The sequence below is a fragment of the Beta vulgaris genome, chromosome 8 (genome assembly GCF_026745355.1).
Source record: "Beta vulgaris subsp. vulgaris cultivar EL10 chromosome 8, EL10.2, whole genome shotgun sequence".
Taxonomy (NCBI): domain Eukaryota; kingdom Viridiplantae; phylum Streptophyta; class Magnoliopsida; order Caryophyllales; family Amaranthaceae; genus Beta; species Beta vulgaris.
The window spans coordinates 2,958,319-2,973,078 of NC_079209.1; the positions used below are offsets into that span (position 1 = coordinate 2,958,319).

Below are 14,760 nucleotides of genomic sequence, written 5' to 3' on the forward strand. Positions count from 1 at the left end.
AGTGTTTGAGATTATTTATATCTTTTAGTATTTAGGAGTAATTTTTTTCAAGGGAAAGGACGGGTTAAGGTTTTATGAGGATTTATTGGCAGTAAAAAAATTTCTTAATAGAAGTATATCAAGTCATTGTAGGGCCCATGAGTTTAAAAAATAAATGAGTATAAGGCAGGATATTGATGATAAGGGATCCACTTTGTCCCATGATTCGCAACAGGCACAACTTAGGTTGATGGAGGCTAGTCTCAACCAAATATCTAAACCTTCCACACTAACAACCTTACCCATAAGTGCCACGATCCGAGTGTTTTTGACACCATAACGTACAACGCGGGAGTTCGTTTGTTTATCTGACGCCAAGGGAGCAAGCCTTGTGCATAAAGGAACCCTAAGGTCTAAAGAAACACAAGTAATGTGGATTCTTAAAGGGATATTGGCGAGAAAAGAATAACGGTCGGTCAGGGACACTACTACATTTAAAGCCTAATGCAACACCCAAAATCCGTTGCATTAGGGCCAAATACCGTTGCAATAGACCTAAGGCAACGACTTCCAACTGTTGCATTTGAAGGCGTTGCAATAGGTCTAATGCAACGACCTTTTGGACCTATTGCAACGGCTACCACAAAGCCGTTGCAATATGTGTAAATAGTCGTTGCGTCATCTATAAGGTTTATTGCAACGCCTCTATATTTATTGCAACGCCATTCGATAGCTATTGCAACGACCTTAATATTCATATTGTATCCCATTTGTGGCTTCTATAGCAACGCATCCTTATATATTGCAACACTATCATATAGCTATTGCAACGCCTTTATGACGGAATTTTTTTTTTCATTTTTTTGGGGATATTGCAACGATTATTACTATAACCTACCGAAAACCTATAATATTACAGCTGTGGATATATATTAGTAACGATGCAACAAATGCAAAAATACTCTTGAAATGCCAAAAGTAATTGTCATATATGTATTATAATTTCCAAAGGTAATTAAATTAAGAGTATACATGACAAATCCTAATTAACGAAAATTAACGTAGTTAATCAAACCCAACTAATAAATATTTGTTTTAGTACCACAAATGCTTCTAATAAGTACATATAGATCATTTTCCTTCTAACCACCAAGTACCGCATCACTATAATATTGCTAGCTAAATCTGGCCGATAGTGTGTATAGTGAGACGTCTACGTTTGATCTCCTCCTGTTGGTTCATTATTCACCTAAAAATTCAAACATTGTAATAGTTAGTAAACATACACCATCAACAGCACAAAAAAGAGAGACAAAATTACAATACCTTGTATTATTGCTATAATAAGAATAATGTGGGATGAAGATGACAATATAAAAGAGACAAAATTACAGTAGCTTGCATTATTAATCTGAATAACATGGAGGCGGCTCTTTCATATCATGAGAAAATGAATGAACAAGGGATTATCTGTGATTTGAAAACATATACGACTTTGATGCATAATACCTTTATTAGCAAATTAAGAAAGACATTGATCCTGAATAATTTCAGTATCATTATGTGACCTTACTTGTTTCACATTGGTATTATATTAGTGGAGTCCCTTACTACCTCACTAGGACAGGGTATGATTCTCCTTCTTCCATCTCAGGCCTTTGCATGCCTTCTGAACTATTGATAATTTTGTTTTCACACTTTATGCATTCATTGATTCTCCACTGCATTTGTTTGATTGCTCAAGCCAGACAAATGCAGTATACATATGAATCAGATAGTAATATACATTTCCCAGGCTGATAATTGACTTTAAAAAATTTCATATTGATTTTTAGATATAATTGACAGCTTAAGGCTTGAGGTTGGATTGTATCTGTATGGGAACGACCTCGAACATCACATCACACCTATTGAGGCAGGAATGACATGGGCTGTTGTAAAGAGGAGGAGAGCATAAGGTGGGTTTCTTGGTGCAGAATCGATACTCAAACAAATAGCTGATGGTCCTTCAAGGAGGCGTGTTGGGTTTATATCTTCAGGGCCACCTGCTAGAGGTCATAGTGAAATTCAGAATAAAAAAGGAGAAAATATTAGTGAAATCACTACTGGAGGATTTAATTTACCTTAAAAAAAACATAGCCATGGGTTATGTAAAGTCGGGGAACCACAAAGCAGGCACCAATGTTAACATTGTGGTAAGAGGAAGGCCCTATGGAGGAGTCAAAATGCCGTTTATTCCCACCAAATACTACAAGCAACTTAGTGAAAATTCCTACCCTCCTGGTTCCTTATATTGTTATAATGCTTAACATGGTCATCAGAATTCAGTCCTGTAATCTTTTTCTTGTTCTTGAAATTCCTGATCTGATTGTAAATTTTCTTTCTCTGCTCCTTGTAGATATTACTTTGCTCTTGTTTCAAACACGTAGAGAAAGCCAAAGACATATAATGGCAAAAGGGTCCCAACAACAACTAAAAAATTATGGTGAATATGGTAAGGCCATGGGACACAAAGAACAGTGGTGGTTTGTCACACCAAACCATGCATACATAGACCCATCAATTCAATCATAATGCCAAGATACATGGCACAATTGCACCAGCAAGACTAGGAAATGTTGGATTTTATTAGTAGTCAATCACTCCTCACAATGAAGCATAGCAACCAAGGCAACATAATTGGTTCTGAAGTTCAACTTTCCAAACAAGAGAACCTTAATATCATAATATACTTCAAGTTGATCCAAACATTTATTGCTAGTTAAAATAGAATTATGAAACTACACATTTAAAAACCCTATAATTTTAGGAATATAGGAAGTTTTAAACTTTTGTAGAGGCAAAACTAGAAGTTATAAACATTTCTATACACAAAAAGAAATAGTACAACGTTATAACAGGTGAAATGGCTTTCGTAATTAAGTATAACTGTCAAAGTTCGGCACCACGACTTTCAAAACCATCCATTTAATGGCTATCACATAGCTGCAAATTCAGAGTTCACGTTTTCGAATTAGCGTTATGCAGAGAACTTCACCATTTAATCAGTTAAATATGTAAAGCCACTACATGGACCCATACAACTGCTTTTTCTGTTAGCCGGCCAAGCTTGTTCTAACCTGTCCTTGCCCATTCCCTCCCCCCCCTTTCTATTCCATTATATGGATCTGCTAAAGCTTATATCTGTTTTGGCAACAATAAGCATATAAAAAATGAGACCTCTAGAAACCTACACCCTATAGACCTGTGATCAAGACCTAACTATATTCCGTTCTCTGATAAACAGCTGCTTTCTACCAGTTTCATTTAAAGCTAATATTCATTAATTTGATTCTTTTTCTTGATTCCAAGGTTTATGCTAATCCTAGTAGTCCTAGACTCCTAGTCCCACCATCAACCCCCAACAACCACGTCCAAACCTAGCCACTAAGCTCTATATTCAACAACATAAGTAACATCCTTGCATGTGATCTAAAATCTCTTTCCACACACACACGCTTTACAATGAATGTTGTACACAATCTTGTATATACTTCATACACTGGGAATTTTAATTGATTTGTTTGAAATTTTCGAGGTCTGACATCTTAATTGATAATTTTTCTGACAGAGCATGGAATGGTTCTTGATGAGTTTTTCTTGTCAATAGCTGGTGAGCTCGATTTTCCTAATTATATTATTTTTAACACACTGAACTTTTTGCGCAGTAGCTAATAAATTATGCACCTCTGTATGCAATATACAGGAAAGTTTTAGACTGAAATAGGAAAAAGCTGGGCTGCTGAAGTTATATCTAGAAGGAAGTCCACCTTGGCTAGTAAAGGAAATTAAGTAGCAATCTAACCAAAGTCTTAATCTATCTGGAGGGGCTGATGGCTACTCAAATCTGGAGTAGCTTTCTTGTGTTATAGTCATCCAGCAACTAGATGGATTTCCACAATTGCTCGTAAATCTGTAGATTGCAAAAGCTAACAATGTAACGAGGCAATTGTAGTCTGTATGCAGATTGAGGCAAATAGAATTTTAGCCCCAGAGGTACACCTGATTTTACCGAAATGTTTTTGGCACACATGTTTCATGCTGCCTTGATGACTAGCATAATAAATCGACCTACTTGCTCCATGATGATCCATGGTGATCAGAGCTTATTTTTGTTTAATTCTTTCTTAATTAACATCTGAAGTTTAATTGGCCACTCAAGGTGTATGATTTCCATTTACATTTGTCAGTTTTTGCGGTTCCATCAACCAAGGGCCAAACTTGTCTCAGCTTTTTTGGCAAAATGGTCTACGCAAACATAGTTACTCCTCTGTCCCTTATTGTTTTACCCCATTTTCTTGTCAAACTTCTGTAACTTAAATTCAATCTGACAGTTAAGAATACACAAATTCATGGAGAAAACACAACAACTTCTTTTAATTTACCTGGTTTTTCAGCTAAATTACAGCTTGTGTCCAAAAACCAGAAGAATTCTTCAACCCAGAAACAAAAATAACATCAAAAACAAAAAGGAACAGTTTCGCAAACCTTGTTGTTTCATAGTAGAGACTTCAAAATTGATCACTTAGAACTTAATTGATACTTAGCAACTGCTTTTTTTTTTTTGGAGTTGAGTGGTGTAAATCAGGTCAAATAATTTCTCATCCTCAAGCTTACATATTTTACGATAGTTTATTATTTTTCTTATTTCATATTAAACTAGATAGATTTGAAAGCCATTCAAACTCAAGGACTGTTTGTTATAATAGTGAGAAGCCATGGCTCAGAGATATTAAGGCATATAACTTAAGAAGTCACCGGCCCTAAAATTCTCATAACAATTGTAATTGAAGAACATACCTCTGAAGCTCGACTGGTAATTCGAATTGCGCCTCTTTGCTTGAGTTTTCTTGAATAATTTCGCCTACTTTCCGCGTTGAAGACTTGAATTTCGGAGGTATTTCGTGAAATCCTCAATTCTTCCGCTTCCTTTGTTTGCAGATACTCGTGGATTTAGGAATTCATGAATTAAGAAACTCGTGAATTCTGGAATTCCTCTTCCTCTTAGTTGATAATCACAATTGTCATACATTAAGCAGTTGAAAGATTTCGGAGATTGAAATTTTTTTGAAGCAGATATTCTTAGGAATTCTTAATACTTGATCAGTTACAGTGTGAATGAGTTTTTTTTTCTTTGTTTTACGAAAATGTAAGGGTATTAAGTTAGAAGTCTTTTTTTTTGTAAAGGTTTTGAAATTTCGTGAAAAAAATAGAGGGAAAGATCTTTGTTGCCATAAATAATGTCTAATGCAACGACCACCCTTAATTATCTTGATGTATAATTCCATCTAATGCAACGACAATAAGCAAGTTGTTGCAACAGATATAACTAATGCAACGGTTATTATAAAGTCGTTGCAATAGCTTAGTTCATGAACCTAAATTGAAATGGGCCGTTGCAATAGATGATCCTACTGCAACGGTATAAAAAACAATCGTTGCAATAGCTTATTTTAACCATTGCCTTTGTTTAAAAATGTAGTAGTGGGATTATGTGCATGCAACAATAACAAGTGGATCCAGGACGAAGAATCAGGATTTTGATTGGGGGTAGACACTTTTTACGTACGTAAGATACAAACAAACATAAGTAAGGCAAAACTATGCCAACTCATTTGTTAAAGCTTGGTAGAAGTTTGATTTCATTCATAAAAGTTGACGTTCTTTGAAAAAAATTAAGTCATTAACGCTCCTTGCAAGAATCTTTTCAGCAAGATTTCTGTCACGAGTCTTTACTTATAAATAAACTGGTGCACCTTCTTCGCAAGACTTTCTTTTGAGTATTCTTTCACTCTACAATATGGATTCACATATATTCCATGAATTTTCATTCCTAATAGGAGCCAGCGCACCTTTCAACATGAACAATGTTGATAGTTATGGTCAACATGAGACCAAGAGCATATTTTAAGCAAATCATATTGTTTAAGGGATCAAACCCTGTCCGAAAGTCTTTTGGTACCAACCCCTTGTCTAAAGGAAGTGATGTGTGTTCCAATAACAAACATTCGAGTATTAGCCAAAGCACATCGTTTATGATTTATGGGTCAACTCAAAGCACGCCGAAAGATCTTAGGCAACCCTTTTTCCATCATTTATGAATGATCCTTACGAGTTTGACCGCGTTCTTTTGGACTTATTTTCAGTTCAGCTTAGTTAAGTTCAGTTAATTTCAGTCCAGCTTAGTTAAGTTCAGTTTAATTCAGTTCAGTCCAGTTTAATCTAAAAAAGAGGACTTTAAACTTGTTCAACAACGAAAGCAGGTGCCTGGCATATTCAAGGTAAGATGCTTACAAATGTCACATCCAATGTTTCAACTTGTGAGGAATATATGAACTATAATCCAAATTAACTTGTAGTTTGAAATTGGAATAACATGTGACAAATTACAAAAAAGCCGTCGACATAAAACCCCCAAATTCTCATCCACTCTTAAGTCTTAACTCTTAGATTCTTTCATTTTTACCCCCACCCACTTTTTGGTTTGACTGATTTTGAGGCCTGAAAAAGAATAAACATGGGCCTAAAAGATGAACCACAACATGGGCCTCCAAATAAAGCCCAACAACGTCAAACTGTGGGATCAGCTACAAGGTTTGACGTATCTCTTGCCAAAAAAAACGAATTTCTAGAATTTGCTTCCAAATTAAAAAAAAACCCAATTTCATCTTTATATATATTTCCTTCGTTTTTTAATAATTGTGGGTTGCATATTTTTTTTAAGGAGACGAAAGAGATGAAAAAAGAGTTCTATATGACAAGGATAGAGATAAAGAAAAAATACACTTAAATTTAGTAACATTGCAACAATATTAAACTTTTAAATAAGAAAAATGTTGTACTCCATCCGTTTCATTTTAGTCTCGGCACTTACATTTTTTCATGCATGCAAATGCAAAACTTTGAGGACATATATATTTAGTGTTGTATTAGTAAAAGTTATAAAAAATACATATTAATAAAATACATGTTATGATGAATCTACAAGATCACACATGAATCACAAATGATGGTCAAAATGAAATTTGTAAATAGTGAAAAAAAATCAAAGTGTAACGATTAAAATGCAACCCGCCCTAATAGAACGGAGGTTTTGACTTTTATTGTTATTTTATAGATCCATTTATGTGAGTTTGATCATGTTTTCAACCGAAAGGAAAATCTAGAATCTTTGAGTTGGTGAGCTAGAGAAGAGAGAGAAAGAAGAGAGAGAAAGAACGGGGTGATGGGAAGAGTGTTTTTGGTGGATTTGGATGGAAAAGCTTATCGCTGTAGATTCTGTGATAGCCCATTAGCTCTAGCTGAAGATGTTTTATCTCGGGTAATGATTTTACTTAAAAAGTCCCTCTTTTTAGCTCAATTAAATCAATACCCATATTCAATAAGTTGTTAATTTATGTTTTCTGTTGTTGTTTCATATCATTTTGAATTATTAGATTGATGTTTGTAAGTGGGTTGTTTTTGTTTGCTGTTAAATTGTTATAATTTTGATGAATTAGTTTGGTTGATCATATTGAAATTTTGCTGATTGGGTGTTTAGAAATGGAGATTAATTGTGTTGTTCATGTTGGAAATTGTTGTGGAATGAGCTTAATTGAGATGATGGTGTTGCATGCAGTGGTAAGAGTAAGAATAATTGGATATAATTTAGCTGATTTGAGTCATATTTAGTGGAAAAGAACTGATGTTGTCATGTTGCATTACTGCCAATAATATAATCACAACACTTTAATCGGTGGAATATGTGATATACTTAGAACCCACTTGGCTACAATGATTGAATGAATCTGTTCTTATTGTATAATTGGTGGGAGGGGGATATTCTCAAGATTCTGTGTAAGTTATAGGTCAGTTGATCATTCCTGGAGTGATTCTTTTGTCCTCTGCAACAATAAGTGGACTGATTTTGCATAATATGAAATGTTCAAATGGGTGTTATTTGTGCATTAAAGGGACCATTTTGTTTATTGAGGATATTGCTTTGATTTTCTATCATTGAATGATTTTATTGTTTAGTTATATCTTGATTTGGTTTCGAGTGAAAGCTAGTTGTATATGTACATTTTTGTTTCTATGAATGAAGTGTCTTTTTTTTAAATTTCTCGATGCGTCTTGATGATGATGCCATTGATTAGGTTGAGAGACGCGGATGATAAAAGTTGTGATCTTTAGTGACAAACTCACAATCAACTGTTTAAGCTATTAGTGGGAGTTTCTATGGAGGATACAATTTCAGAGCTATGATTAAGTAAAGATGTGAGAACACTTGACTCGTATCAGGGTAAGATGATCTTATAGAAGTTTACATTTATAGTGAGGGAAGAATAGAAGATAGAGGTTAAAGACGAAGGAAAGTGGAACTTTGTTGGACAATATGATGCTCTAAAACTTCCTGTAATATGTAGCTGCTGGTAAAGAAGAAGATCTGAACTTGCTTCCAAGCCGTTCTTAGTTATAGCTAGGCTGCTTCTCTCATTCGTCCACAGGATGCTGGGGTGGTTGGGTTTGGGAGGTGGGTGAGAAGCTGCTCTATCTTGAAATCTCATATGGGTTCCCTTACATTGTACAATGTACATTGCTTTAACAGATAACATTATGACATCTTAGAGTTGCTGTCTATTAACTACTGTGGAGTTGCGATTCAAAGGCACTAATAGTTCTTAGAATGTAGAAATGCAGACGGCAAGACTAGCAATTCTGAGAACTTAGAACTTAGAAGTGGTCCTGTTGACCTCTTATTTTTGGCAATTGGCATGTTATTTCAACAACCGAAAATCGTGGTGACTTGCAAATTTTGTTATGCTTGCATCATTTATATGGGTTATCTTGTTTCTCATTGTTCTTTTTTGAGATCTATCTGTGATTGTTCATGCTTTCCAGTTCTAACTCACATTATATGCTCTGATTCAAGTTATTGCTATATTTTGTCAGTCATTCAGCTGTCGCCAAGGGAGGGCTTATCTTTTTGAAAACGCGTAAGTTTCTGAAAATTTCTGGTCTTTCATGGTATATTTACAATTTCTCTTTGCTTTGCGTTCCATGTGTGCTATTAGTTCCTCCTGATGCTATAGTCAGGACTAGAAAACTGCACATACAAAACTTTTAGCGAAATGAAAAAAATGAGGAAGTGGAGATCTATGCTAAAGCCTTGTAACTATAGAGCTGACTGACGTTGATGGATCCTATGGCCTTTTGCCTTTAGGGTACATGCCTCTGTGGTTCAATATATATGACTAACAATTGTTGGAGCCAGGTGAGCATAAGAGCTGAATTAGAAAGTTTCAGGAAGAGTGACAAGAGTCGATGATTCTTCATTGTTTAAGATGACAGGTCATTGTGCACCAAGAAATCTTACATACTTTCCTTTCAAAGTTGTTGGACAATAATTTTAAAGTGTTAAGAATATTTGATGCTTTGTTGATGTGGTGTAAGCAATTTACGTTCACTTATTGGGTTTCCAAGTTACAAAGATAATTGTTCAACCCCTGGGAGAACCCATGGCACGTTTGCAAGGACTGAACTTGTTAGATTATGACTCAATAGTTGTCACCGGATTTAATTGCCTGATGTGGATATTGCCCGAGGAGCGAGGACTATCATTTTAGCTTCATACTCTAAAGTCTAAACCTTTAAGCTGATTGTCTACATTATTATAATAAGTGGAACTGCAAATGCTGTTGGAGTGCATTTTAAGTTTGAAACATTGTCTTCAGCTCCATCTGATTCTAATCAATAACTCATATACTGTTTGCTTCTTTTTGATCCTCAACTTAGTTGGCCTTTCTTGAAACGATGGAAATTAATATGGGAGTAATATCTATTGTGGAAACTATTATGGGAGAAAACTATTGCTCAATGTAGTTAGTGGGGTTGGATTAGTCTTTAATGGGATGAAAGGTTCCCCTACCTGCTCCCAACAAGATAAATTTTCCCTGACCTTTTTTCTTCTCTCATTCACCAAGTCCTAACAACCACTACCTCCACCCACCACCTCTTTTTTTTTATCCCTTAATCAGTTTCCATTACCGCTTAATTCATTCCCCTCATTCAACGCATGGCCTTAGAATGACTGTACCTCTGCACTTTGTGCTGGATGATTGTTTGAAATTAGAAACTTTCATTGTTAATTGAGGACATATTCATAAGGAACCTTGATACGATTTCTTTACTAATACAATCACCTGAAAATATCCATGTTCGTGGATGACATGACCCCCCCCCCTCTTCAAACACTTAGACCAATAACATGCTTAGATTCTTTTTAAAAAAAATTGTGCTCTGACCTTGCAAATACGTTGACATGTCATACTAACAAGTAGCAAGTCCATTGTGTAGCCTAAGTATATAGATTAAGTCCATCACATGCCTTCATTAGATTGATCTAGTACTCGGGGTTCGTTTCCAGAGTGTGCTTTTAAATATATTGCTATAACTTCTGAATAGTATGATATTTATACTCCAAAGGTGACAAAATCATTTGTTTGAAATTCCTTTGATACTTTTGAGGATCATGTGTGGTTAACTTAGTGAACTTTGCTTATAATTTCTAATCCACACTAGCTAAAGCTCGGTGTGTAGCTGAGTTAAGAGTTACATAGCAACCTATCTTTCGTGAATTAGAAAAGATGACGGTAGGTTTTCTTCAACCACGTCTAAAGCTTAAGTTAGTCCAGCGCAAATGACTTGTTGCTTACTCTGTCGATGTATCCATATGCAGATATAAAGGATATGAATGTATAAGAAAGATGAGAGGATGCTCCCCATAATACAAGTGGAGCAAATGCAAATGAATAAAATAGGCCTCTGTTAGTGACTTGCGGGCAAACACATTATAGTATCAGATTTTTGCTGCTTAGTTGACATCACCCAATATGATCCCTTAAAGGGATAAGATTCGTTTCATTTTCTTCTTCCATCTGATCTTTCCCTTTACTCTCACAAAGAATTGAACCTATGCATGCAAGATTTTTACATTTGGGTTCATTTGTCTTTTTTCTTTTGGCATTGTTGTACAGGGTTAATGTGACAATTGGACCTGAAGAAGATAGACTTATGATGTCTGGAATGCATACAGTTGCAGATATATTTTGTTGTGGCTGTGGCCAACTTCTTGGTTGGAAATATGTAAGCTTCCTCAAACTATAAGCCTTCTGCATCACCTGAGTATCTGATAGTGAATTGATGATGTTCCAAGAAATTCAAACCGTATCATTAAGTCTTTAGAGATAATGGAAACAGCATTAAATTACAGCGTTGTAGATAAACTAAGATAGAACATAAGTTAATTTAATAATAGAAGATCTGATTGCTCCTGTCAAAAAGAAAAAGAGGATCTAACTGCGGGCAGAATAGCACATAGAGTAATGTTTGACGAGTGATTGTAAAAGTAGTTGTGGTGGTATCTGTCTATCTGAATAATCTGATATAGTGTTACTGGTATATATGTTTGGTACTTGGAAGGGTTGATATGGTGTATATTTTATTTTTGAAAGGAGTGGTGTATGTATTGTGGTGGTATTTGAATTAGTGGTGGTGGAAGAATATAGAACTGAAGTGAGCTGAGCTGAAACTGTGCCTAAAAGAATAGAGCCTAGATCTCCTTTATAATAATTATTTTTGCTAAATCACAAACTAGATGATGTCAAATGTCACATAGTAAACTCGTACTTGGTGGTATCCATAATGTCAAAAGAACAAGGCTTAAATCTCATTTATTAGTTTGCTATGTCACATTTGACATAATAAAGGAAAGCAAATTTGTAATTGCGATTTCCTTGGAAAATGTTCTTCATTGATAATGATGAAAGTATTTTCCGCCATATCAAATGGAGCCTAAGGTATTAAGGTTATTTTTCCTTTTCCCTTACTTTTTCTACATGCGACTTTGTGATGATTACATGGGTAATGTTGCCTTGGTATGATATTCAAATACATGTCATGTTGCTGTTTCTTTTCTGTGGTGTTTAGATGGTAGCTCGCGACAAAAACCAAAAATACAAAGAAGGGAAAGTGGTTCTTGAAAGGTAAAATTGGGGTTGGTTAGAGCATTATGAATTCGGTTGGTAGCTCTATCTAGTAATACATGCTTCAATTTTGTTCCCCAATAGATGGAGAATAACCGAGGATTCGAGTGAGGAGTTCAATCTTGATGCTCGTCAAAATTCAAGCGATGCAGAATATGCTTAGCAATTTACCGCAGATGAATAGCACACAAGGGAGTGGGGCAGGGTGGGGTGGGCCGTGGTGTGGTCATTGTAAATATGTGTATCTGCAACATTTTGAGACTCTACAATTTCATCTCATGCCTCAGGTTTAGTGAAACAGTGTAAAAATTTACTCCAATGCTTTTACATTGAGTTGTCCGGAAAACTGTCCTTTTTAGGCAATAAATGAATTGTTTACACACACTATTTTTTTTCGACTTCCACTATTTTACTCTTGCTCCCTCCATTCCTTTCTAGGTATACCATGTTCGATTTGGTAATGTTTGTAAATTGTAAGAGCGTGTACAATGTGGCTTTCTAACTAGTTCTCCAACTAGCTCTCTAAGGAGAGAAAAAATAGTCACTTCTTACCCAATAATGGGGCTCTTAGGTGTGTTTTGGGTATCTTTCCATGGAGACGTTTTGCAAAGTGACTTTTGGTTTCGGGGGAGATACCATTTGGTTTGAAGGAGAGATGATATTTCCAATGTGTAGAACCCGCATACTATTGTCATTAATGAAGTAAGTTTTATTTTCTTCTTGTAACCATGTATTGAATTTTCTATATAAAAAAGATGATAATAATTACTATTTTAAAAACTATAATTTTTCTTTATCTATAAAATGAGCCTAATATTGGATATATTTCATAAACAAAATTAACTATTTTTTTTTAATTTAGGAATTAAATATGAGCATTAAAAATTAATATTTTTTTTAAAAAAAAATACACAATACATAAGTTATGAAAAATATAATTTTTTTAATTATATTTAATTTATATGAATAACATTATTTATATACTTTGTTCATAGTATGAAATTAACTATTTGTTCATTGATAATGATGAAAGGGACCACAAAACAATGTAAAGTTGAATAGATAGTTCTTTAAAGAGTTATTATTGTTGGGTGTATTTAGATATAGTTCTTGACAGTAGCTTGAAGAAATAGAACCCAGATGCGAAAGAGCGGAGAGTTAGTTGGAAGCCATGTACCATTGTACATGCTTAATGTGCAACATTGATCAATTATATATTTGATAAATTATAAGGGTTTTTCTACGTTATACCTCTTTGCTAAGTCTCTATTTGTACAATTGTATGCCAATCTTTTCAAACAATTCCATACAATATCCTTAAACTTATTGTTTTTAATGCACAATGCTATAGTCGTTTTCTAGCCGTCAATAATTTTGTTTTCATATTGTAATCAAGTTGAACTAATTTGATGGTTTAGCTCATGAAGGAAATATACTAAATTATAAAATATAAAGAAAAATTTGTCAAAAAATACTTTTTAAATATAACTTTTTGCGAGAAACAACCTTTTAAAAAAAATCTAGCAAAATAAGATCTTAAGAAGAAAATATTTTGCGAGATATAACCTCGATCGATTTTCCGACGTTGACCAAGCATTAATTTTTCAATGTTGACTCGTTAAAACCCAACATGTGGAGGGCACATGAACTACATCTCTTATGTTTCAACTTTTTTTTTTCTCTATTTTTCGACATTGACCAAATATTTTCCAACCGTTGAATTCATCTGTATATGATGAAAATCATGGGAGAAACATAAGAAATACAGATTACGTGCCTTGTCATGTTTGGTTTTAGTGAATTGAAGCTAAAAAATACTTGGTCAACGACTAGAAAATGGTTCAAGGTTGTTCCTTGCAAAAAAAATATTTTTAATGTCTTATTTTGCCATATTCTTTTTAAAAGGTTTTTCTCGCAAAAACTTATATTTAAAAGGTTGTTTCTGACAAATTTCCCAAATAAAAACTATATTAATGAGGTAGTTAATGGCGTGAGCATTGTGCATTAAAAAAAGGTAAGTTCGATGGTACCATGTGGAGTTTTGAAAAGGTTAGGATATAACATAAAACTGAATAAACAAAAAGACACAATGTAAAAAAAACAATTTATAAATAGTTGATATTTTGAAACTATAAAGTGAGAAAAGCCAAATAAATTAAATTTCCTCCCTTTTTCAGCCGTGTTTAGAGTTTGACACATGTGTCGAAGCACAACGTTGAGCAGTATTACTCCCTTTGGATTTTATCATTCTCCCGCATCTCCTAGTGTAATACATCTTTAAATTTGAATATGTTTCATTATATATTAGTAAAATTATGAAAATTTTGAGAAGAATTAAACAAGATCTCCACATGACTATATACTTTCTTATAAATTGAGAAAAATTAATAATATTTTCTCTAAGTATGAATAGTGTTAATATTTCAAGTGAAATATTAAAAAAAATCAAATTATCTTTTATGTATGTAATTTTTTGATAAGATTCACTATTGTGGAGTGCAAGAATTACTAGAATAGGTGGTCTAAGGCTATGTTCAGTTCACCTTATTTTTGCTTATTTCAGATCTAATCAGATCAGATCAAATCAGATCAGAAAAAATAAGTTCAGATCAGTTCAGATCATGCTTATATTTAAAAATCATTATATCTTTCATTACATATTAGTAAAAATTATAATAATTGAATATTAATAAAGTACTCATTGAGACGAATCAAACAA

General features: G+C 34.1%; 1 protein-coding gene and 1 long non-coding RNA gene across 2 annotated transcripts; both read left to right on the forward strand.

Moving 5' to 3' along the window:
• The first annotated feature begins 3,062 nt into the window (after window positions 1–3,062).
• Window positions 3,063–4,120, forward strand: LOC125492599 (uncharacterized). Its single transcript, XR_007269238.2, has 2 exons — window positions 3,063–3,631; window positions 3,725–4,120. It is a non-coding gene; the product is annotated as an uncharacterized LOC125492599 (long non-coding RNA).
• A 3,021-nt stretch (window positions 4,121–7,141) lies between these two features.
• LOC104900639 (protein yippee-like At5g53940) lies at window positions 7,142–12,439 on the forward strand. The gene is made up of 5 exons (XM_010688115.4): window positions 7,142–7,339; window positions 8,950–8,993; window positions 11,034–11,142; window positions 11,986–12,041; window positions 12,126–12,439. The coding sequence occupies exons 1-5, from the start codon at window positions 7,244–7,246 to the stop codon at window positions 12,202–12,204; spliced, it is 384 nt and encodes a 127-aa protein (XP_010686417.1). The 5' UTR covers window positions 7,142–7,243; the 3' UTR covers window positions 12,205–12,439.
• The last annotated feature ends 2,321 nt before the right edge of the window (window positions 12,440–14,760 follow it).

Excerpts from the sequence above, each read along its gene's own strand:
- LOC104900639 (XM_010688115.4), top strand. The coding sequence starts at position 7,244 with ATGGGAAGAGTGTTTTTGGTGGATTTGGATGGAAAAGCTTATCGCTGT. Across the intron at positions 11,143-11,985 it reads AACTTCTTGGTTGGAAATAT|ATGGTAGCTCGCGACAAAAA; the intron begins GTAAGCTTCCTC and ends TGTGGTGTTTAG. Across the intron at positions 12,042-12,125 it reads GGGAAAGTGGTTCTTGAAAG|ATGGAGAATAACCGAGGATT; the intron begins GTAAAATTGGGG and ends GTTCCCCAATAG.